Source organism: Vidua macroura, chromosome 9 (assembly GCF_024509145.1).
Source record: "Vidua macroura isolate BioBank_ID:100142 chromosome 9, ASM2450914v1, whole genome shotgun sequence".
Taxonomy (NCBI): Eukaryota; Metazoa; Chordata; class Aves; order Passeriformes; family Viduidae; genus Vidua; species Vidua macroura.
In genome coordinates, this window is record NC_071579.1 from 16,351,008 (window position 1) to 16,376,762 (window position 25,755).

At 36.5% G+C, this 25,755-nt stretch overlaps 1 protein-coding gene across 1 annotated transcript in view; it reads right to left on the reverse strand.

Moving 5' to 3' along the window:
• Nucleotides 1–8,768: 8,768 nt before the first annotated feature.
• The window catches only part of BTBD8 (BTB domain containing 8), a 34,716-nt gene continuing 17,729 nt past the window's right edge, over nt 8,769–25,755 (reverse strand). The window contains exons 10-18 of the mRNA XM_053984679.1: nt 22,010–22,192; nt 21,052–21,189; nt 19,857–19,986; nt 17,257–17,318; nt 15,553–16,186; nt 15,170–15,260; nt 14,475–14,614; nt 11,086–13,416; nt 8,769–9,747 (exon numbers count right to left, since the gene is read on the reverse strand). Of these exons, the coding sequence (XP_053840654.1) occupies nt 9,278–9,747; nt 11,086–13,416; nt 14,475–14,614; nt 15,170–15,260; nt 15,553–16,186; nt 17,257–17,318; nt 19,857–19,986; nt 21,052–21,189; nt 22,010–22,192 (4,179 nt within the window). The 3' untranslated portion in view covers nt 8,769–9,277. The remainder of the gene's footprint in view (nt 9,748–11,085; nt 13,417–14,474; nt 14,615–15,169; nt 15,261–15,552; nt 16,187–17,256; nt 17,319–19,856; nt 19,987–21,051; nt 21,190–22,009; nt 22,193–25,755) is intronic.

A 25,755-nucleotide genomic window follows, 5' to 3' on the forward strand; every position in this document is an offset into this window, starting at 1 on the left:
GTATTACTATTTTTATAACCATTTTGTTAGTATTAAACTTTAAAAATTAAAAAAACCAAGTGATTGGCGTTTTTCACACTATAGAAGTTCTATAAACACAGAAGTTTCACAGGACAAGAATGCAAATGCAAGAGACAGCAGTACTTTCAGTGAAAAAGAAATCCTGGGTCTGTTCTTTTTTAATCATGTAAGAGGAAATAACACTTCCACATGGTCAAGAGGAGCTGGGACGCTGAACCATTAAAAGCACTGGTACCCAGCTCTGCTCTTTAGCCAGGCACGAGTCTAGCTTCTCATACTATCTTCTGAAATGGGTATTTTTACCAATAATCAGATATTTTAGTAAAAGCTTTTTCTTTTAAATCACTTTTTAGGGCATTTTAAAATAGAAGAAACGAACCTCATTTATGTATTTTTTAAAATGTAATTACAAAGAAATACAAATACAGGATTTAGGTTCCTGATAAGTACCTTCTTTCCCTGATAGCCACTTACTGTGCATGAAGTTGGACACTCCCAGACTCAGAATATCACTTGAGAAGCATCAAAGTACAATGATGGAATTGTCCCACAAAGCATGGGACAATGAGAAAAACACAAATCTTAACAGAAAATGCTTCCTATCAGTATTTTGACTCCAGTTGTTATACATTTACTTGTGTAAATTATGTGTCTGAATTACAGATGGCAAATGTTTATACCAGAAACTATTTCTGCTTGTCACTTACATTTGACAGTAGCTGGTTTTTGACATAAAAATATGACTTGTTCTGAGCAGAATGGACCCCACACTCTCTCCTGTGTGAGAGCTGCCCTGGCCTAATGCTTCTCTGTACAAGTGTGATGCAGTGGGACATGCTGAGCCCCTGGGACTCTGCCCAAGGGACAATTCTGGTAGAAGTTTGTTCTGCAAGACCATTTGAGTATTTTATGACTTGGTGTATTTGTTTTGGTTTAGGGTAAATTTGGGAGAGAACTCTTAAAGAAGTTTTTTTAGAAGGTAGATTTAATAGGTTTGTTTTTTTTTTTTTTAACTGGTTTGGGAAAAATATTAAAAGCATCATGCAGTTAACCTAGGACACTTGGCTTTCTCTTTTTTTGAGCCTGAATGTCAGAACACTAATTAAGTAGAGCTCAGACTCAAAGAAAATGGATTTTTCTGAACTGTGTGTCCTTCAGAGCATTCTTCTCCACAGTAGTTTCCTTTCCCAAAAGGGACTTCTGAGGAAAGCTATCTGATGACCTGAAGTACTTTTCCTACTTACTGTTATCTCTGCTGGGACAGTTTCTGATATTTGGCTAGTCATAGCTTTAAGTCTCAGAAGCATTTCTTTCCCACATAACTACACAGTGCATTTCACATACAGGTGAAGTTGCAGGAGGGAGAATGAACAGGGCTGAGTCTGGCAGCATATCAAATATTTCCTGGAAGCAGAGTACAGAACCCCACTTAGGCAAGAATAGAAAGATCTTGTGACTAGAACTCCCCTATGATGAAGATAATGGGATAAGCATTTGAATGAATAATTTATGACAAAGCAAAATCTATAATCAAATTAGTGTTTGTCTGTGCCCTCCTGGCCCATATCCTGTAAGTTCTACATCAGCTGCATTGTTTGATTTTGTGGGACTGTTACATAGGTATCTTCCTCTCTATGTATTTTTATATGAAAACTGATTGTTGATCTTCAGACACATCTCAACTGTCCTGTTCTCTGATGACACAATCAAAGAAAAATCAATGTTTTTCTATAAAGGAGAAAAGGGAGTGAATGTTCACTAAATGTGAAAAAGGAAAGGAACTTTTTTTTTGCCGTTTACAGAGCACAAATAAAAATTAATGTCTGCAGTCCACAGGTTGAATGAAGTACAGTGACTCAGCATTTAACTTACACAAAAGATTTATTATTTTCTGTCATACAGAAATCAACTAAGAACCTTCAGTATGTAGCATGGGGAAGAAGGGTTGTGGGACTATGCAACCATACAGATATTCTTGAAACAGAACACTATGTTGACAAGAAATAATTTCAAAATAGGATTGCTTAGGCCCCAGCTCGTTCTCTAAGTGTGGAAAGCAAGCGGGTGGGAAACATGCAAGCATTTGGTTTGAGAGCTTAACACCCTCCCCTTCCCTCCACAGGATTGAGTGGTCAAAATATTCCAGGACCATAAAGCCCTGGACTACAGGTAGAGACTCAAACCTTTCTTTATATGCATCCCATTATACATAGACTCATCTTGGTTGCCAGAACATGACAATCCAGAAAATAGGGATTGAAGGGGGTTTTTTCTCAACAGATACAGGAGGAGATTTTGTTATAGGCAGGAAGTTTGACTTAGAGGTGGGTCTCTTGTTTGTGGCTATTACCTCAATTTATGAAAGTCACAAAAAGCTTTTACACTACCTACACTGAATCTGGCATGTGCACAGAGTTTGTCCTATCTGTATTGATCTTAAGCACGCTGATAATAACTCTACTGGCAGGATGTCATCCCACACTCCAAAGAGGGTTATTAAAAAGAGTGAAGAATGAAAATTATTTCATTAAGCACAATTGTAAGAAAATTGCAAGAATTTCTACTTTAAGGATTGCATAGGTGAGGATATTGTAGGTTAAAGTAAGTTGGTGAAATCAGTCTCAAAAATGTTTTATACATTTAAGGTACATGGGCCAAAATTTTTACTCCCGTAACTAGTCCTTCTGTCCAGACACATAAATAACATGATCTTTATAAATGTGCATCTGATACCATTAACTTCAGTAGGAGCTGAGAAAGAGTAGTCACTGTCACTTGAGTGCATAAATACAAAGTATGGTGGATTACCTGGGTAATTGGACTGAGTCCCAAATCTGTGCATGTGAACCTCTGTTCAGGTTCACCAGAATACACACTCTAGTCCAGTTAACTGTCATGATCTCTAAGTATACAAACCCTATTTTGACCATCCGTGTCCTTGTTATATGTGTCTAGTTACTGAGTTATATTCAGCCCCTCCAGATCTTGAGATTGGAGTTATTGAAGACATGTATTCATATTTTACAGTGCAATAGAGAAAGAACTTATGTTGCATGTAATGCAAGAAGTTAGGTTCTTAGGACTTTGATTTCTCTAACTGGACAGTCTTCTGAGAAATCATTTAAGGAGAACAAGGAAGGAATTTAATGGAATTCCATTATTAATTTTTTCATACTTTAACTGCATCTAGATGGTTCATCAGGATTAGAACCTCATTAACTTGAGTACTGTATAAAACACAACTATGCACAGTGCCTGCCCCCAGTGTCAGCTCCATTACTCTCTCTGAAAAGACAATGTTAAGCTGAAAGCTAATCTGCAGATGTGGCTGTGGATTCACTTCTGTATTTGCAGAACTGTGGCTTAATAGAGTGTGCAGTACAGATTGCAAAGAGAAGTATGAAAGGAAGGTCAAATGCAAGAAATAGGTGTGTGTACATGCCTGCTCTGTATAGCTTCTTCTGGTTTTAGTTACCAAATGTAAAAAACCAAAAGAAATTACCAAACTCACTATTTTTCCCCAGTTGATAACCAGTTTTTAGATAAATCACTTTTCTCTGTTACAGGTTTTGTTTTTTTAAACACACAGTAGTTGTCAATAGGAAGAAGCTACGTTTTAAATTAGCTAAAGAAGACATTTCAGTTGTCATTTTTCCAAAGTTAAACATTAATTTTAAAAAAATCACATATAGCTTTTGTTCAAGAGAGAAAGATGAAAATCAGTATGGATTTTCTGCAAGAGATGAAAACTTCTAATTATATTTGATATCAGCTCTAAAAGCCCATTTCCATCTGTTGTAATAAAGATGCAATACTTCTCATTTTATCTTTTGTCCTCAGTTCCTATGTAGTCCTGGCAAGAATGTCATCCATCAATGTACAGATGTTAAATCACCCCAGTCATGAACTATTAACGGAATGCATACAATTATGACTCCTAAATTGAAGTCTTTCTAGCTGTAATTTGTCATACCTACAATTGTACAATGTTATTAGTAGAAAAAAACTAGAAAACTATGAAATATATATTTTGGAAAAATAGCATTTCTAGTACATGCATTAATATAGACAAGCCCTGAACCTCATTCAGCTGAGGTCAACAAGAGGATTTTTTGACATTAATGAAAGGAAAATAATGAATTCCTAAATATCTTGGTTCTCAGCAACAGATGAACAACGTAAGAGCAGTTCTTAATTCCTTCATGCAAAGCTTTAGGTTTTCTGGAGCAAAGTAGAATGAGCATGCTACTTATTATTTTCCAGATGGCAATAATATGTATTAAATATATATAAACTAGTATCCTACAGTATGTACCTAGAACAAGTATGTGATTTTTTTTTTTTTAACATATTCCCTGAAACAAACTGATAGACAATGCTAGGGGAACACAGCCTAGGGCACAGTCTTTGGGAGAAACATAGGAAGTTCTCTAGCCCTAGTTCTTCTGAAATAATAATAACATTTGCCATCTCAAAAATTGAGTATAATTTTGAAATAATTTAAAACCTTAAAAAGTATGGAATAAGATTATTCAATATGTACACTTCAGTCACATATCATCCAGAATTTAAAAATATTGCAAGCTAGCAGTACTCAATTATTTCTTGTACTCAATTATTAATATTTTCTAATGAAACACAAAGTAGTTTTATTATAATGGGAATAGTTTAATCTCAAATATCTGTTTCCCATGAGCATTGTGTTTCTGCCTGCTGACTTTATTATTATTTTATATGCTATGGACGTTGATGAGGCCCTAAGAACCCCATCTAACTTTGAAGTTACCCCTACTTTTAGTAGGTGTTTAGACTACAGACCTTTAGAGGTCAGTTCAAGCCTACATTTTCCTGTATTGCTATGATTTTTTGTAATTCTTTGATTCTGGAGGAACCTTTTCTAAAGGAAAAACTTAAGAATTTATGAAGTGCCCTTTCCATTACCCTATACCACAAAAGCAGATGTCTGGGTTTTTTATGCACTTATCTGATCACTTGTAGCAGTCCAGACTGCCTGCTGATCTCATTTCATGCTTACTTATCTCTTCTGATCTTCACTGTATGTCTCAGTCTCTGCATTTCTTTTGCTACACTACATAAACATGGTAAAATCTCATGCATTGAAAAAGCAAACCAAAATATATTGTTAACTGATCTGCTTTTCTAACTGTTGTTTCTCTCTTAGTGGTTAGGCTCAGTTTCCTTCCTGCAGTTCTGTCAGGCTCTACCAAACTGCTGTCTGTTGCTTTTGACTCTGTGGGCTAATCTCTCATTTTGACCATAGTCCCTAGGAAGACTTTCCTAATCAACCTCAAAACTGGTATTTTATACTCATCTGCCTTGTGGGCTATGTTCAGTGAAGCCAGTGGTGCAGTTTTCCTTAAATCCTCTCATCCTCATTTGACTCCTGCCTCCATATTTTTATTTCCTTTGCTTCCCTAATTTATTTTTAATAGATTATTTGGAAGAACTTCCCCCTTCCTCACTTTTCTGTACGGTTCCAAGTGTCTGGACTTCCCTTTTCTGTCTGCAGGATGTTTGTAGGTGACTTACTCCACAAATACAGTTTTAGCTATTATCTGTATGTAAACACCTTGCAGAGCTGCTTCTCCAGTCCAGATTAGACTCAAACTTTCCAAGTGAAAAAAATGTAATTATGCCTACAGATACCACTTTTGGAGGTCTAGTCTTTTTTAAACTTAATACATTCAAACATGTAAAACATCTTTCCTTATTTTTTACTTTCATAACATGTCTCTCAAGGTAGGCCAAATCAGGGTCATTATCTGAGACTGATTGCCAAGCCCTCTCCTTTAAATTTCACTGATAGTTTACTAAATCTGGTGTTACTCTCTGTAGGATACAGACATCTTTGCCCACTCACAGAACAGTCTCAGGTAGGCTGTCACTTGCACCTGTTAACTGCAACCTGGTCTTCTCAGGCTTTGACAAAGCAATTTCACTGCTCTTATTCCAAATACTACTGCAAGGGTGCTATTCTGACTGTGCCATCTCTTTAGTTTCCTCACTGACACCCCTTCACTGTTTCCTCAGATGCATCTATCTACCTTGTCTTTGCTTTAGAGTTCTTTCAGGATCTCATAATCACTATTCACTTGGAGCCCTCACTGCCTTTGATTGTTTCTCTATGGAGTTTTCAAACAAGCCTGTATCCATTCTCTCCTGTTTTGGAGAAGAGGTGAATACAGTGATAAAAATCACTGCCAGGAGGTATGAGAAGGACTCCAAAGAACTCAGGTGACTGACACTATTAAACAAATAGCTACCTACACCTGGCTTAAAGCTTGGACATTCTCCTGAATGAGGTCAGGGTCAAACAGTTTAGGCAGCACATAAGGCTGGTCAGGAATATACATTCTTCCAGCTCCCTCGCTATCCAGCCTTCAAATCTCACCCTAAAGTTTGCCCTTCTCATAATGCATACAGGAGAAAAAAATGACTATTTAAACTGATGATGTGCTGAAACCATTGCTAATCAGCTAAGCAAATACTGACACTCTCATTTTACTTTTCTGTTCATGTGCATTTTTTTTTGTCTTTTGTCTTATCTTGGATTCCAACCACTCTGTGGGAAGTCTTTGTTTTTACTCTTTGTTTGTACAATGTCTAGCCAGTGGGATGCTGGTCTGATTAAGCCTCACAGGCACTCTAGTAATGTGAATGAAAAACAATACCACTTTCTATTCCTGCTACTTCTGCAGACACTATTTGGCTGTGGGAAGCTGAATTCTATGGCTGCCTCTGTACCAACTGAACAATACCATATCCTAATCAGTGGTCTGCTGCAAAACTGTTAAAGGAATTGCAACAACATCACTGGGGACTTGAAGAGAGAAGCTAATTTAATTTCGATACAGCTGAAAAAGTAAATGCAAAGACAAAACCCACAATTTTAAAAACCCTATATGTAATTGTATTTCATACAATAAGCTTGAAATTTTGTGTCAATTTTCAGTGTCACTTTATCAATTCAGTAAGAAGTTAAAAATATGGGCAAAGCGAAAAATAGACAAAAGGATCCCTTCTTTCTTTCACTTTCTGTCACTTCTCCTTTCCATCACTTCATCTTTTTTAACATGTGAATGCCCACTGTCAGAATATCATCAGGATTTTAAAGCCGATTAAACTTTTTGTTAGACAACTTCTACTTCAGTGCTTTACACAGACATTAAAAACACGATTCCTTAGCCTTCTGTAAGAGCTTCTCTTGAGCTTCATCTTTTACTACGGCCAGTACTATAGTTCTCTATTTTATCCAAAAGATTATCACCTACTGATGTACCTTGTAAACGCTGAAGGTGAAAAAATAGGTTTTCTTGATGTTTTGCACTTCTGAAGGTGGTTCTAACTCCCTCCATATGAAGACTGGGTTAAATACAGAGTATTACATATATAATATTTTGAATTACAATATCTCAGACTATTTATCTTGCTGCTAAAACAGCAGATGAAAGATTTTTATGATGAGACTGAACGTCTTCCTTCCATGAATTTAGAGTCTTCCACTGACAGAAAGGAAGGTTTTCCTTTTTTTCCCCTTTCCTTGATATTAAAGAACAAGATAAATTTCTTCCTCCATTCATTTTTTAGACTAAAACATTATTTTTACTTTTGTAACAGAAATTCAACAAAGTGCCTTGCTAGATAAATTATTTTGCCTCAAAGATCTTTATTCTGTCAAATCCAAAGTCATGACTTCTTTAATCATACACTAGGGCAGAACTGAGTTTCTGACTATGAACAAAAAGAAATGGAGTTTGTCAAGGTAAGGTGCACTGCTGGAATTGTGCAAAAGCTTGCAGAACTGACCCTGTTATCAGTGGTTACAGTCAGCTTGAGCTGTGTACTCTATAGCTTCAACCAAAATAGAACATTAGCAGGCTTTTACTCCTATATGGCACCCACTTCTGAAGGCACTTCTGTTAATGGCTAAGAGGAGGTAGAATACTTCCTTTTTAGATTTTAAGCTGTGTGAAAGACAAGCACTACTGTTTCCATAATGCACATATCCTAAGAGGGTCCAACCTTTGCATGGAAAAAAGCCCTGTATGTTTCAGGTGTTCTGACTAGGTAAGAATTACAATTACACTCCTTCCTCCCAGTCAATCAGAAAAGACAATAATCAGTCCTGTCACACCCAAAGAGCCAAAAGCAGCAAAATTATCTTTATATCCTATTTCACTCTGAGTCAAAAGAAAGGTTATGGTGACATTTAGTCTCAATTTATAAAAGCTACACTAGAGATAATAATGAAAATGCAATAATCCTATTACCACTCCCAAAAATGTGGCATCTAGGAAAACACACAAAACCAAATTCCTGAGAATCTTGCTGTACTTCAGCATGTGAACATGCAAATGTAATTAATTAATGCCTGAAGTTAATTCTAGTTAACATCAGACTTCAGATGTAATAGTGACCACAACTTCAGATTCAGATGTACTTTTGGAGACATCAGACATGCTGTTTCTTAGAGCAGGAGCAACATTCTACCAACTCCTTTGAATTCATGCACTATGCAATTTAAAATATTTACTTAAATACGTGCATTTTCATGAAAGAAACAGTGGTCTTCATACAGCACAGACCCTCTGAAGTCTTGTATTTGAAGAAAAGGCAATTAAAAAAATTTATTGGAAACACCTAAACAGAACAAACCAAAATACAAAAATCAAATCTGGAAGAAATAGATGAAACAAGCTGCTCATATTAATAAGGCCCAAGGCAGATTCAGATTGAAACATTTTCTTTATGTTTTTCTGTCATTTAAAATAGTGTTGGCACACATCACCTTTTGACACAACCATTCTGAATCTTTATTGTTGTAAAATGAAGTCACCATATTGGAGGGGGAAAAGAGAGGAATAGGTCTACTATAGTGCATTCATCTTTAAATTTTTTATCAATGAGAACATTAAATGTCAAAAAAGAAGATAAAAGGGAGGGCAGAAACCCAGACTTTTCTTTCATGTCATCTAGTTTTTCTAACAATTCTAGAAAATACATGCTCAAGTTCATTTTTAGAAAAGACATACATTTAAGTCTTGAAAAATTACTGTACTTGTGATTAAATCTAGATGATAAGTTAACATATTTACCTCATTTTATCAGAAAGATTGCCTCAATATCAAGAATTGCTCGTTCTTGACTGATGCAGTATTTCATTATGGTATGGAAACAACTCATCAAAAATAGATTTGGGGAATGGGTTGGAATTCAGTTGCAAACAGGTGAAACCTTAATGATGGGTTTCCAGTTCGAGAATTGTCCATTCCCCTTGAGGGGACGAGCAGTCTTCAGATGAAAAGCTTGCCACTGTAATGCTTGCTGAGGAGTCGTCAAGTGGAGACATGAGTTCAGTCCACCTACTGAACGTGTCAACTTGTGAGGTACCCTGAGGATTCGAACCATCGCGTGCCAGAAACAGTGTCTGATTGATAAGACATTGTGCTAAGTTAAGGTCTTCAGGAAGAGAGTTTTTGAAATCTATATTCGAGTCCTGCTCAGATAACAATTGCCTGAGTAGAGTCCAGTCCTGTTCTGCAAACTGTTGATCTTCAAAATCCATCTCTAGAACTGCTGTTTCTGAATCCATCCTCTGCTCAATTGCTTCTCCAACATCCATCTCATATATTGGAGAAAGGGTTTTTGAAGGCCGATGTTCATACATGCAGGTTTGTGCCATTGTGTCATAATCATCTATGTCTCCTGAAATAATTCACAATACTGTACAATGTAAAAATTGTAGATGATCCTCCCCTCAGGGCTGTGTAGAGCAAAATTTAATTCATTCAGGAAGGACAATCCAATCAGGTTAAAAAAGGGGGGATGGAGGGTTATACAAAATTGACAAAATTTGAGGCATTTATTTCCTATATAAAAAACAAAGTATGATTTATAAATTAAGTTAAAGCAGCAATCACCACTGGTAATTAACAATAACCTCCATAATTAAGTTTCTGATACAGAAAATGACAATGTAAATATACACTTAATGCACATGAAATTTCTCATTTACTACATAAATTAAATTTAGACCAGGAGGTGCATAGAGGGAATTAATAGAGAATGATTACTGAATGGTGACTTAAGCTATGTCAGCTTAGAAGAGAATTAAAACCAAAATTGTTTATCCACAGGCTTATTTCTATACTGCACATGCAAGGGCAGCTGCAGGCAAGGGCAAGCAAACTTAAAAAAAAAATAGTACAACTTTGAATGTCTTCTTGTTCTGTGGTCTGGCTGAACATAGATCATCATCAGTGTTTCATTACTCTTGAATACACAATAGTTGTAATCAACACTATTGTATATTTTTGATGGGATAAACAGACTGAATTATTGATATAAAGAAGACAAAACACAAAACTAGACAAGTATTCATCTAGCTACATGAAACAAGTTAGAACTTTTTTGTATATAAGCATCAGTTCTAAGTATAATCTCTCTTTAGGAAATAAGCTTTTACTGGTAAAATTTAGAATTTTAGACATCTCATAAGCTCTAAAGCAGAGTTCAAACCTACTCCCACTGGTGTATATGGCAAATATTCAGTTATATTCAGTGGGAGAATGATCCAAATTTGTATATAATATATAAATAAATAAATTACAACAATAATGCATATAGCTGTTCAGGTAAACAGTTCAGTGCGCTTTAGTTAAGGTTATTACTTTAGTTATTGCACATCCCATTCAGACATACTATATGTTGTCAAGCAGACAAAACAAATACTAAGATTCCATCAAAAGCTGATGCTGTCAATGTTAGATTGGATCAAAAATAACTGAAGTACAGACAACTGCATCCAATCTTTCTTTTAGCATTACAGAACATCTCTTGTAGTCAAGTTTCTCATTGAACAGCAGGGTATTGACGGATATTTCAAACAGACAAGCATTCTCTACCCAAGTGAAATACTTAAAAATATTTAAATACTGTTTCAGCCAAAATTACTTCAGTTCAGGATTCAATCCCAGACAAATTGCCAAAGCTTTCCCTATTAATTTGGTTTTGAATGACGGAATGTTTCTATTTCTACATTACCTGGAAGTAAATCAGTATTAGCGCATTCAGTAGTTGCTGGTTGACTGTCTCTCACTTGACTTTCCTGAGTCAGCATCTGATTCTTACTGGCTTCTACAGGTTTTGCAGAGTTGCTCTTTTGCACATCAGAATTAGTTTCTCTCTGCTGAAGATCCAGATGACATGGTCTTTCTTGAGATTTTGCATCACTGTCTAAGTACTTATTGCATGGGTGAAATTCACTAGCCACCTCATTCTTCATATTTACTTGCTGGTTTTCTCCTGGATGTGGACTACCTGCTGAATATACTTTCTCTGGGCAATTTTGTTCAGTCATTGAAGCACCGTGATTCTCCTTTCCTGGGATTTCAGTACCGTGAAGATGCAGGACAGAACTTCCACTTTTTTCCAATCTATTGTCTCTGTCCTTTTGCTGTTTGCCCCCCAGGAATCCCTCTTCAGTTTCCAATGGGTATCTTGAATAAAATGTCGTTCTGTGGTGCTCTTGAGAAACATTGTCAAATACTTCTGAAGGAGTAAGAGAATCTGTTGAGTGCTGACGTGAAGTGTGATTTTCCACTTTATCGTCAGCTCCCAATTCCTCACATTCATCTACTGAAAGTAAAACAGATCGTTTGAAATTTTTAGTTTTAGAAAACTCCTGACCTCCAGTATCATTTTCTGTTGCATCCTCAAAAGCTAAATTATCAATTCCTTGGAACTGTTGAGTAGGAACATTTGGTGGGGGAAATTTTTCTGCAACGTTCTCTGCTTCAGATCTGTCATCTTCTGTTTCATCGGCAGAAGAAGAAACTTGGTCTGCTTCCTGAGTGAACTGTGCACTACCAAAAGTAGAACTTTTGCTTTCTCTAGTAGTGGTCCGTGAACTCTCTTGATGGGACCAAATTTTTCTTGGTATTTCATCATCACTTGTTGAATTAACACGAAAGACATCAGAACCCTCTTTTTTCACTTTCACTTCTATTCTTAGGCTGCTATCATAAATTTTTAATTCCTCAGGTGTACTTGTGTCACTGCTGCTTCTTCCAAGAAAATCATGACATAACATAGTACTGCATTTAGAAATCCCTCGTTCATTGGATCCCTCATCGTCCTGAGAGCCTCCGGCGTCATAATCTTCTGATCTTGGTTTTATATCATCAGAGGATGTGGTTGCACTGCCAGTATCTGATTCAGGACTCTCTTTTGGATCTACAGCACCAGTACTCCAGTGGTCCACAAAAGGAATTTCTGCATTTTCATGGTTTTCTGGCATTTCCATAGGCTCTATAAGCTCTGTGTAATTAGGTGAATATTTTTCTGTTATTTGTTCTGTGGAACATTCTGAAGCATCGTCTAAATCTGTTGTAACTGATTTATATTCAGTCAAGGCTGATGTATCACACAGTTCATCAACTGTAAGAAATCCTTCCACATGGATCTGAGAAGATGATGTCTCGTCATCTTTACTGGTTACTTGGGAAAGGCTTGACAAAGCATTTTCACCATAGTTACGACCTGTTTCAGAGTTTATTTTATCACTCTGTTCATTACAGACTTTTGTTGCTTTTGAATCTTTCACCAGTTCTCCTAAAACAATAGCCTTTTGATTGGTTTCCGTGGAAAAATCTGAATATCCATCATTGAAAGACTGTGCATGACAGTGAAATTCAGCTGCATTATCATCTTTCTCTGGATCTTCAATATTTCTAATTCCAGTCTGATCTCCATAGATTTGTCTTGTTTCCATGTCATTTTGTATTGAAACATTCAGTTTATAAAGAGTTTCTTCTGCAATTTGAGGAGAAGACGATGCGGATTGTATTTTGTATTGCACAGTTTCAGAAGAATCTGGTAATTTTTGTTTATTGGATTGACAGGACTCCAGCAATTTATTGTCACTGCTACTTTCTGTGGCAGGTTTTAAAGATTCATTTGCAGAATAGCATTCATTATTGTCATGAAGCTGATCTGCCACAGCATCAGCCGTGTTTTTCTCAAGTTTCTGTCCTGAACCTCTGTGCTCAGAGGTGTGCACATTCTTCTGGACAACAGGAGAATCACTCCTTGAATGCTTCTGGGCGGAGGACTGAGATTTTAATACAGCTGTTTTCTGTTTTTGGTCTTTATTATTCGTAATCTCAGCATTCTTTGATGGAGCCAGAGTCTTAGGTGTTATTTTTGAAGTGGCTTTTGTTACAGGTGTTTGTGATGGTTTAATACTCTTCTTCTTAGCTGAAGGATGTTTTTCCGGGAGTGTTGTCTGAACCAGGTGTTGTAACACGTTTTTTTCTTCATTATGTTTTGGAGACACTCTTGATTTCAGTGAATTTGGTGATTCCCCCTGAGGTCCTAACAAACAGTAAAAAAGACTATAAAGGTTGTATGTACCAGTCACAGTATATTCACCAATTTTACGTTAATGTTTGTTTATGTTAAAAAACAAGTTACTCAACTTTTAATGTAATTAAGGGATTTCAGGCTTGTTAAAGAATTAAGTTTGAAATAATAAAAAGCAGACAAAAATACCATCTTGGCACCTTTAAGGCAGTTCATAGAATATACATACAGGAATCACTTCAGCCTGTAACTGAAGTAGTCATCCCTGCAGTAAAAAGCAGCAGCTCTCTAATAATGCATACAAACACTACACAGCAGCTTAGCACAGGAAGTAATGAGTACTGCATTCAATTTATATTGTAGAGGAAATGAACAGCGGCAGAAAATTATTACATTAGTTATAATGTGATTAGAATACCAGAGTCAATGTCCCTGCTCAGTCGGAAAATACTGCAAGATCTTTAATGACCACAAATTGACAGAACCTGTGTCTTCTATATCACTGCATTTAAGATAATAAAACTTGAATACTGGAGCTCCATCCTTAACACCTTGCATCCTTCTAAAGCAGTATTTCTTCTCAGTGTTCTACAGTGTCATTTCCGACCCCTGCCATCAGTAGCTGTTGAAATTGAGTATTTGTTTGGGGTCAGCAGCAGTAGCACTACTGAGAGGGGGAAATAGGAAAACACCAAAATAGGGAGGCATAAAGCAGTCTGCAGTCCAGATCTTTGAGACTTACTACAGATGCTTGACCTACAGAATTTCTGTTGAGCTCAGTCATGGTTCCAAATGCAGAAGTGCAGGGGATCAGCAAATGGAAGATTCTGCAGTGCAGATTAAACAAGCAGAAGAAAACACCGACTGGCAGTGAAGACTGTCTTTGAAGTATTTTGAAGTTAACACATTAATTTGCATTTTACAGTTTAGGATTGTCAACAAAAGTGAAATATGGAAAAAAACCCAGAATTCTCCAGAAGATTTTTCCAAATACTTGTGCTAAAAACCTAACAAATCTCAAAGCTTTGCATAATAGTGGCAGATCATTTAACTGCTGTATGAAACTTTACCTTGGTTCTTGGGAGAATTGGTAGGTGTGTTTTGAGTCTTTTGCTGTGCTGCAGAATTCATACTCACATTCCCTTTTTTCTTTAGAATGGCTTGTACATTTTGCTCATTACACCCTTTTCCTGTTGGTTTTTTTGTCAGACTGCAAAGAAATCATTACATACATTATTTTGAGGCTTAGATCTAGCAATGTTTAATTATATTTAAACAAGAAATACATGTGTTTTAATGTGCACACATATATAAACATTGAAAATGCAACCTAAAAAGTAAACCTTTTGAAAATAAAATATATATATCTATATTTTGAATTTATATACAAACATGGATGTATAATAACCCATTTCACAATTTCACTTCAGCTGTCTCCTGTCCAGTTTAATCTAAACTATTCCAGAAATGGAATACTACACCTTGTCTAGTCATTAACTGCTCCAGTGTGCAGAATTCTGAATGACCTATAACAATTTAAAAATTATTAGCATGCAGCAGTCCAACACAAAAGCCAAACCAATTTTATCTTTACAGCAATGTTGCCAATAGCTAACTCAAATTGCTTTGCAAATAACATCCTACAGACAACCATTCTCAGAGTAAAAAGAACACCTTATGGTAAGCTTAATAGCTCACCTGAAACCTTTCTTCCCAAACTCATGCACACATCTATGAAGCAGCACTGAACAGCTTTGTAACATACCTGCTTGTTGTGGCATTAGCCTCAAGCTCAGTCTTTTTTTTTTTAGTGGTGACTCCATTTGAGACCTTCAGAGATACCTTTGTTTTCACTACTGTAGAGTAAATTCAAAGTTAATTACAGACGGAAATGCATTGCATATAAGTACTGAAAAAAAATCTAATATATGAAGATCAGTTATTGAGAAGACCATACATGCTAAAGTTGTAAAATGTTTACTGTTTTAGATGGCTTTTAATTGACCAAAAAGTCATTTTATACTCATTTACAGGGGAAGAATGTAACTCTTACCAACTTATAGAAAACTTCCCTGGCTGGTTTTCAGTGTATGACCAGCCTGAGACCAATCAGGAGAGAACTTTACAGAAAGAATTATAAAAAATTACCAGTCTGTTTTTTCCCTTCCTCTTCTGATTTATCCTCTTTGGGTTCCTCTGTCTGTTCACCCGCAGTCTGGATGTCCATGTTTGAATTTGCTGACTTGCTGGAAGTTGCTGCCACAGTCACCAAGGAGGGTGATTCTTTCCCTGTGGTTTTTTTCAATGGCTTTGTTTTGTTCTGCATGCTTGAGGTTACTGTCAGCACCTTAGGTCTGGCACCTGCAACTTTTCCTTCATGGTTCCTTAGTCCTTTGCTGCTTCCTGAATTTTTTTGTCCACTTGCAGATGATGTCTTTTCTGTATCTTGCTTGGTAAGCATACTTTCAGCCTTCATATTTCCATTATTTTCTATTTTTGTCTTTATAACAGCTCTAGCCTTTGGCAGAGCAGCTTTTTCCCCAGGTTTGGAATCCTTGGTAATCTTGGAAACTAATTTTTTGCCATCTTTCCCCTTTACATCCTCATGCTTTGAAGTCTTATTAACAGTGTTTCTATTGGTGGATGCATGTCCAGATGCTCCTAATCCATCAGATTTCATTTTATTCTGATTAGTGGAAGAATCTCCCAAGCAATCTTTCTTGCTGTGTTCTGCCCAGGAAGTATTCCTTATACCAACAGATGCAGTAGTAGTTTTATTTAGCTAGGGAAAAAAAAAAAAAAAAACCAAAAAACTGGCATCAGAAAAAAATCCAAACAAAACATACTTGTAACACCAAACTATCCATAAACTGTAATTTCTGAAACACATCTACTTTTAAAGTAGTACATGAATCTAAATCAACAAGATACAAATAGAAGTAAATTTTAATGTATCTATGTATATACATACACACACACTCATTTTAGCTCAGTTTGTTGGCTTTCAAGAATATTAAAGCACTGCTCTATGTAGAGGAGACAGAAATATCTGAGTTTCACTTTTACTTTGGACAAATTACTCTGTAATACTTACTTATTTATATTATTAGTGTCTGCTTAAGTAAGAAAATGTTTTGAGTTATATGTGCATATTTTCCAAAAAGGAATAAACACTATGCATTATTACAAACATAAAGACAAAAATCATTTTACAAAATGTGATGATTTTAACCACTACCAAACAGCGTCTCCACACAGAAATGTCAGCATTGATTCTCTCAGGTAAAGAGGAACTGAAACATGGAGAATTAAGTGCATGAAAGGGATTCTTTGTGACACCAGTGTCATTGCAATGTATGCAAGACTGTCAAATCATGTGAAACCCATACCAGCTTTTTACTACTTAATAATGTAGTTTTGAGTGTGAGTTTCAATAGAAGAGTTGTTGAGGGCACTAATAAATATTTTTCAGAGCAGGGAGTGTAACAGACTCAGTGTTGTGGTGGCTTATAATAATAGCAGAGATTCATTAGCTCAGTAGCAAACCATTTGCTCTGGGAAACTGATGAGTTTCATTATGTGGCAAGACAGGAATGTGAGGTTCTGGACACAAATTCCTGCCTTTTATTTGAGCTGCTCTGTTTGAAAATGTTGCAGAACACAGTCTAAGTCCTAAGATGTTTCCAGTAATCATTACTGATTCTACAGAAACAGTTTACAAGAAAATACAGATTTTTCAAAACCAAATTCCATTAGGCAATATGGAAAATAAGTATTAATTTAAACAAATAATGAAAATGGTTTTGTTTGCAATTATCTGAACGTTTTAAATGTTTGGATATAAATGTTTACCTGAGAACTGGTGAATACAGGTTTTTTGCCAAGTCTTCGGTCATCACCCTTGTCAAATGCAGCTGGAAAAGGAACAAGCAGTTTCTTCACTGTTTGGTTGGAAAGAAGGGGGGCAGAAATCAAGCCAGCCTACTCAGTTAACATCATGTGAAATCAAAAAGCACTTCTTTGGGTTCTGATTTACTCTAGAAAGGCTAATTTTGGTGACATGGCAAATGTTAAGTGAAAATACATGGTTTTATGTTTGGAACAAAAAATGTGGGCTCTACAATGACATCACATGGCCATAAGCAAGTTACTTAACTCTTCTGTTTCCCCATGTCCATTTTCCATGTTCCCATATCCACTTTTGTTTATCCAAGCTCAATTCATTTATAGCTAGCAGTGCACTGAGACCTTTAAAAGTGTACAAAATTTACAAAAAGACACCTTCAAATTTAGAGGATAACGGCTTTTAAGTGTATCGTTAATTATAAGGTATTTATTTATACTCTATAGAGAAAAGATTAATTACATTAAAGTTAATGATATTAGTTTTCAAAATTGGCAAAGCCAAAATACCTAAATGTACACACTAAGGTCATAGTGCCTCTTTGGATAGCATGCAGCATAATGTCATGAGAATTATCCCTGTGATTGTAATGTGGAGTTTTCAGGCAGTGAATGCCTTTTTTTTCATCTGATGTACTCTGGGAGGAAAGCAGTTTTCAACAAAGCTTTTGAATCAATTGCACTTGTAGAATGCAAAAGGGATATTTATAGACACTGTACAGACCCAGAATCGATAGGTTTCATTTATGTCTGTATTCATATTTCAACTAGAAAAAAGGTTTTGCAAAAAATAGATAAAAATCTAGGCATTCAATGCCTCATGTTCTGAGGCACTATACATAGAAACATTTTTTGTATGTATAATAGAAAAATTCTGCTGAATTCTTGCTAAAGATACTAAAAATAATTTTTATATAAGTCTCTAAAAATCACACAAAAGGTATGCTGAAAATGGCACCCCAAGGATTTAATCCTTTTTCTAGCAATGACTCTGCATATTAATACATACCAATATATTAGACAAAATCCTTATAAACTTGTGCCTAAGAAAACACAAGACAGGCTGTAAATGAAAAAACCACAATATTATCCCTCTTATTTTGGCATTTTTCCTCCTCTGTTATAGTCTTCTAAATCTATATAGGCTAAATTTCTAGAAGAAAAGACACCACCAGAAATCTTTAAGATGAAAGTTGATCTAAGTTATCCTACATGTATTTCCCCTGAAGATTAAAATTTGTCTAGCAATATTGTATGATTGCTTTGCCTGTAATTAAAACCAGGTAATTCATGCAAACATTTCAGCCTTTTCATATATAAAATGTATGCAACTTCAGTCAGAATTTAACCTAAAAGAGAACAAAACAATTTTGGCAATATGGAGTTTGGAAAATTAAGACACACCTTGATTTTAAATATTTTTTTCTACTGAAAGCACTAGTGTAAAGTAGCTGAAACATCGTTCACAATGGAGACATGACCACCTTAAAAGTAAACCACCCCATATCAGAACAACCCACCCTTTTTTCTAAAGCCAACTCCTCTGCTTCTGAAGGATTTTATAATCACGAAGAAATCCTATCCCTGTTCTACAGAGGAGTATGAGATATTACTTGGCTACAATCCTAAATCATGCTTAGAAAGACTGTCACTGCATCTTTCAGCATGTAATTGTAGAATCAAATTTTCATCTACCGCTAGGTATATAACTATTATATCCTTGCTACTAATGTCTTTAAGGAAAAGGATATAAAAATGTTCACGTCTCCTTTGAATCAGAAGTGATTTGAATTCAGAGAAGTATTTAACATTCTTTTCTTTTACAACACTGTACTGTCAAAGCTAATATTAAACCATAACCTGAACTCCAGCATCAGTTCCACATCCTCAGAATACTCGTGTATGTCAAAACAAAGGAGTGTTCAGAACAAAAACTCCTTTTAGTTGGAAGTGCTGTCTGTTAAAATGTTGAGAGCACACCATGCAGCTCCTTAGGGGCTCTCTGCAGCAGCACACACAAGATCACAATGCCAGTCAGCCGAGGAGCCCAGCTATCTGCATTTGCTCACAGTGCACAGGATGAGCATTATGCAAGAGATGAGCAATATTTATACATCATGGAGAAAATGATAAAGGACAGAAACAGAATTCAGGGAACGGATAATCTGCTTTGTGCAAATTTAATTCATCCACAGCCCTTATCTCCTTAAAAATGAGGCAGATCAGGTTTTTAATCCTACTGCAGTGTTTCCAGTAATTTAGAGTAGCTGTAAATAAGAATGGAATCCATTTACATGATGGTGGGGGTTTCTATCATATGTACTCCTAAAAAGAAAAGCAGGGAAGACTCTTCACAGAAAATGACTTACTGATTCCCATGTTTGAAATTACCTAAGCATGCCATCATGCTTCTATTCTAAAACACCACTTCAAAACACAAAGCAGCACAAATTTTGCTTTAATTTGTATCAGGCTCCACAATTCCATCTGCATTGTAGCCACTGAACAGATTGCTAAAAAATTCTAATGCCATTTGATGCCACACATACCTGCTTGTATTTTCTGTTGATGGTCTGGCCTCACCAGCTTCCAGCCTTCTGTGTGACGAACAGCATAAAAAGACTGAACCAGGAAGACCCAGAGCTTATCACGCAGCGCCTGGATCTTGCACGTAAAACCCTGTGTTCAAGTAACAAATCAGCAGCTGGCAGGGGCATATTGTCATAGCAACCAGTCATTATTCCTTTCAGAATCTACTTACTCCCTAAGCTAGATCAATGATGTCATCACTTATATTTTATAACGGTCTGGTAGATGGAGATGCTGGTTTTGAAGGATTTTTGCCCACGACAGTGATTTTTTTTTCTATAGTTTAAAACCTACAAATTACAGCACTAGTAAACAATACGTTGCTCTCATTGCTCTTTTTTTCCTTTTCTTTTTTTTTTTTAAATGAACCCCATAATAGCTCTTCACTGTCAGCTGTGTCACAACAAGGTCAAATACTCCAGGGAAAAATAATGTATTTGATTAAATTTTCATTGCTTTGACCAAGTAAATCTGTAATAGCACCAGATTGCAGCAATTAATGTTTCATTTATTTTTTATTCTTTGTCATACTATTTATGAATTGTTCCCAGAATAAGTCAACCACAGCTTAAGTGTCATTATTTACATTGTGTGAATATACACGGTATGTTACACACATGGAGCCTGACACCTCCACCCAATCCAAAAAACACACACTGGGTTAAGTGTCAGTCCTTGCTGTAGAGGACAGTTTAAAATAAAAGCAAATGTACCTGTGACCTTCACAAAAAGCAGGGGAAATATTTAGGGAGGAAGAGAATAAGCTCTCTTCCACTGCACATTTTAGGTAATGCAACATTTTGCTAAGTTTTTCTCTTATCACAAATTTAAAGTGATAGTAAAGATCAATAGGGCAGTGTTGCCCATAGGACTTACATTTTTAGTAATACACAGGAATTTTTTTATTTTTTTATTTTATTTTTTTTAATTTTATTTAATACCCCAACTTCAGGATGGGGTTTCTCTTTTAAGTAAACAAATGCCTACATTTTCTGTACTTCCAAAAGGACCCTGGATTTATGCAGATGCTTTTCTGTCTGGCCCCAGTTGCATGACTGAGCCATCTGAGCTCACACCATATCATCTGATTTGAACCATGACATGAAACTGTACCAGAAGAGTTTTTCTACAAGCACTGCACATTTAAGAACCTACCATCTCCTTCACATTTGCAGAGTCCAGCAACATATCCACTGCTACAAGAAGAAAGCAGCTATTTTCATTATTAATGCTTTTTTCAATTGCATTGAAAATTACTTCTAGGAGGTCAGGTTTGCTGCTCATTGCCTGTGCCTGAGGAAACAACAAAAGGCAGTCGTTTAAAACAAAAGCGTGTACTTTGTATGCAAAAGCATTACTGAGCAGAGAGGATCTGCTGTCAAGCTGTGCAGGAGGTATTCCAAAGCTGAGCATCTTCTTTTGTATCCATTCCACAACCCCACCCCTCTCCAGGCCTTCAGGAAATTATCCTGAGGCCTCGTTCATTAATAGAAATTTTAAGAACAAGCACACTGTGATGAATTTACAGCCCCACGTAACTCTGGATCAAAAGGCAAATTGTTTTAACATTTCCCTCTTTATTTTTTTCACTCCTCTGTACATATTAAAAAACATGTTTCACAGGAGAAATGAACTGGCTGGGTGACTAGGTAAGTTCTCACCAGAACCTGCAGCATTGCCACATTCGTGCAGCTCACGACAGAAATCAGCAGAAGTTTGAGTACACTGCTCATACTCATAACCTTGTAAATCTGGGCTGTTTTTCCAGGGGTCTGAAAGTTTTTTCAAAGCTGATATCTATACTTTTTGCAACACAGAAACTGTCCCACTAAACCAACTGGAACTTTTGCTTAACTGAAACACGTAACCTGAATGCAGTATTAGCACTGTGTATCAAAGCACTTACATGCTTTAAAATAAACCTGAAAAAACCCACCCCTCAAAACTCTTAGCACTGCCTAAGAGTTTTGGTGGGTTTTTTCTTTTTTTTCCATAGAATTGTACTTCAAAGCAAAAGCTGAGACTATTTTGGTAATTTAGCAGCCTGATCTTTCAAAAATGTGATATAATTCAATTTATTTGGAAGCATATAAGAACTTGAGGGCACTTTTACCTGCAACAAAACAGAGAAGCCTTCACTTTGTACTACGTGTAGGAAGTTTGCAACAATAAAGGTTACACATTCCTCATGCAGCCGTGATGCCAAGGCCACAGCTGTCTCTGTCCATTTCACTCGGGGCAGGCTATTGACCAGCCGGTCACTCTCCATCAAACGGAAAGCAGCATTCTTGTGGCTCTTGAAACAGAAACAGAAATTAGCCTGTTGCCAAGCAATTACCTAAAGAATTGCTGATTGTAAAATAGCATCTGTTCAGTTACTGAGCTTTTACACAGGGATCCAATCATGTCATTATTTCCCTTATTTAAATAATTCTTGGGGTTTATAATTCTTAATATTATATGTGCCTTTGAAAGTAAAGCAGAAAAATAAATCTCTATTGGTTCAGTTTTGCCTGAATTTAGGTAGTAAAGTTTTAAAGTTTTCAATGGCTTTTATTATAATTTTTCAACTGCGTCATCACATACTGCACTTCTGAAGAAAACAAGGCAAATGTTAGCTGGAGAAGCTGAATAGAGAAAAAGATCATAGGTCACTGAAAGATGTAATAAATTCTTGAATAAAACTGCTAAGTTGGGGTTTTAGGTGAGTGTGGATGGCCTAGCATTCAGGATACAGAAAAAACATTTTGATAATTATGAATCCTTTTGCTTCATTTAAAGGAGTCAGACAACAAATATTTGTCTTCCCAGATGGAGTGTTAACTGAACTTACCCTCTTTGTTGTCTAAAGTTTCTCAAAGAAATGTAACTGTTATGTTTCTAGTTACATTTCAAACATGCAGACAGATTTGCTAATATTTATTATCCCGGTCTGTGTCTTTGGTTCTTTCATGCATTGCATCAGCACAGTACCTGAGGGCAACTCTACTGGCTAACACGTTACTTGAAAAGAACTTGGAATTTATGGTTATCCACATTAGAATGGCCTGAAAGCTCTATTCAATGTGACCTAGCAGGACACTGATAAATTATGCAGTAACACTTGAAAAAGTAACAGTTCAGATAAATATTTGACACAAAAAACCCGTACTGCAAATTCAGATCACAATCACATTTGTCCTATGCAAGTTAGCAGGGAGTACCTTCTTTGTGCATATTACAGTTAAAAGATAAAATCTGACCATCTATTGTTAAAATATATTTTAAAAATTATTTTACTCATCTCCGGGCAAACTCAGTTTGCTTCTTGGCAAATCACATAAATTAAGAACTACATATATGCTCATGGTTTGATTTTGCTCCCACTGGACTCAATTACAAGCTTTTTGAATTGTCTCAAATTCAACCACTGCTCACAAGGCAATAAGCATTTACTCCCATTAGACACTTCCAGTGAAATATAAAATGCCTTCATTGACTTTTAATTAAATCGTCACTTTGTAGAAGTGGTTCTAACTGAATTTTGCTTCTCTTATTGTACTTTTTTCCTAACCATTTTAAAGTGGAGTCCACTTTACTTATCTAAAAACACAGTAATTTTCTTGCATGAAGATGAGACATCATGGATAGGCACACAAAGCACCTGGACAGTGCTTTTACTCCCATTTTAACGTTTCTGTGTTCATCATTGTTGATGGGAAAATCCCTGGGAAATGACAATCTCTTTTTCTTTGCACATTTTTTTTTTCCCTCTAAAGGGCTGTTACATTAACTATGTTTTACATTTCCAGCATCAGTAAATTAAAGGATCAGCAGAGCTATACTGTTTAACTGGGTGTAAATGTTTGAAGTTTTACAGAAGAGAACTCTAGCAGCAGAGAAAAAGGACTGTAAATCATACAATAGCCCCTGCAAAACTAATGTCAGACCCTTTCTTCTTCATTCCTCAAGCAGGCTTAAAGCATTTTTGCAGATTGTGAAAAACTCCCCTGGGAATTCCACAAGTTTTTGGAATGGGTGTCTTAAATGCTGAAATGAATGCTCACCAGAACCATTCCCTGGGCAGAAGAGGCTTATGCTTCATCATTTAATTTTGTAACTCTAGATGCTTTCGAGACTTCAGTCCATAAAATACCAGTGAATCTTGCAAAGACACACCAACACAAATTTTAAATCATTAATATGGGAACTAAAACCCACTTCATCCAAGCTGCAAAAAGCTCCCATCGAAGCTGGGTACACAAAGGGGGCAGTACCAAGTACCACAGTGCCATGGCTGTTCTGCAATTGCTGGCAAAGCAGCGCGTGTATTTCACCACAAACTGTAACCACAGCACCTTTATTGACTAGAATAAGCAGAGGGGAAGGAGGGCCTGAACATTTACCTTTCAGCTGTCCTAATAATGTTGCACAAGGGCCTAGAGAAGAACCTAGAACTCTGTCTACATGTGCTCAAAGCATGCACCTGAGTTAGTTTGGAGTTGGAGGTGGGTGGTGGTTTAACTATGAACAGCTGTAGATCAGAATGAACTGATCTGTACCTGAAAATGTTACTCAAAACTTCTCGAATTTTACACTATGTATGAAACACATTGCTATATGTATATTCTAGGAACACCTCAGTATGCTGATACAATACAGTGGCAGAGCACCCAGCATCTTGAGATACTAGACATACTCCTGAGGTATTATAGCTGCCATCTTTATTCTGTTAGATTTATGCATTGTGGTAGAACTGTTCAGGTTTTATAACTGAATATTCTCAAGCTTCTCTTGATCACAGAATCACAGCTGAGCTGGAAGGATACCCTCACAGATCATAAGTCCAACTCCTGGCCCTGTACAGCACCATCCCCAGGAGTCACACACTGTGCCTGAGAGCATTGTCCAAACACTTCTTGAGCTCTGCCAAGCTGCTGCTGTGACCACTGCCCTGGGGAGCCTGTTCAGTGCCCAACCACCCTCTGGGGGAAGAACCTTGACCTAATATCAAACCTATAGGCACACAGCTCTGAAATCTGTCATTTTTCAGGCTTTCACCTGAATATGCAGTTGCAGCTGCTACTCCTAGCCAACCTGCTGGCCTCAGCACTTTAAGTACTTCATCACTGAAGTCCTGAAAAAAACAGTCCCAAGAAGGCTTCACAGTCCTTTCAGCAAGATGTCCTTTCAGTAGTTCCTGGCCAGAACCATTCAAGAGTGCAGCTCTTGAACCAGGGCTGTGTTTGCTGTGGCACGGCCACACTGGAGCTGTTTAGTTTGGGTAACACAGACATGGGGACAAGGACTTCAGCATGAGATATACGAAATGTCACATATTTATACATTGTTGGTTGTGTGCTAGAACCAAAATCATGCTGTGAATGTTACCTGAGCTAGTTAGATTACATTTTGTCTGTGACAATTCACATTACAATTACATACAGAGACAGTCATGTTTGGCAGCAGCTCTACAGATTTACCTTTATTTTTACATACTTTTCATATATCTGTTACAATTCAGTGTATTTACAGGCGGAGTACTTGACCAAATTTCTGTTAACAGGTCTAGTTCAAATCAGTTACCTTAAATCAGCTCTAAGCATAGTTTAATACAGAAATACAATTAGAAAATACTTAAATTTAGGCAGGTCTAAATTGGAATAATGTAAGTAAGTGCTACAAAAAATGAACGCTGAGCTTTGGGGAGACCAGTGTAGTATGTTATCTGAGAAGTAAAAGATATGTATACTATACTGCTACTTTATTTTTGTAAAGTCAGCCTGCCTGTAAACAAATAGCTTGTGATCCCTGATAGCCAGCAACCACCTGAGGTCTGGAAAAAAAAAAAAGTCAATTTTTTCCAAATTGGAATACAGG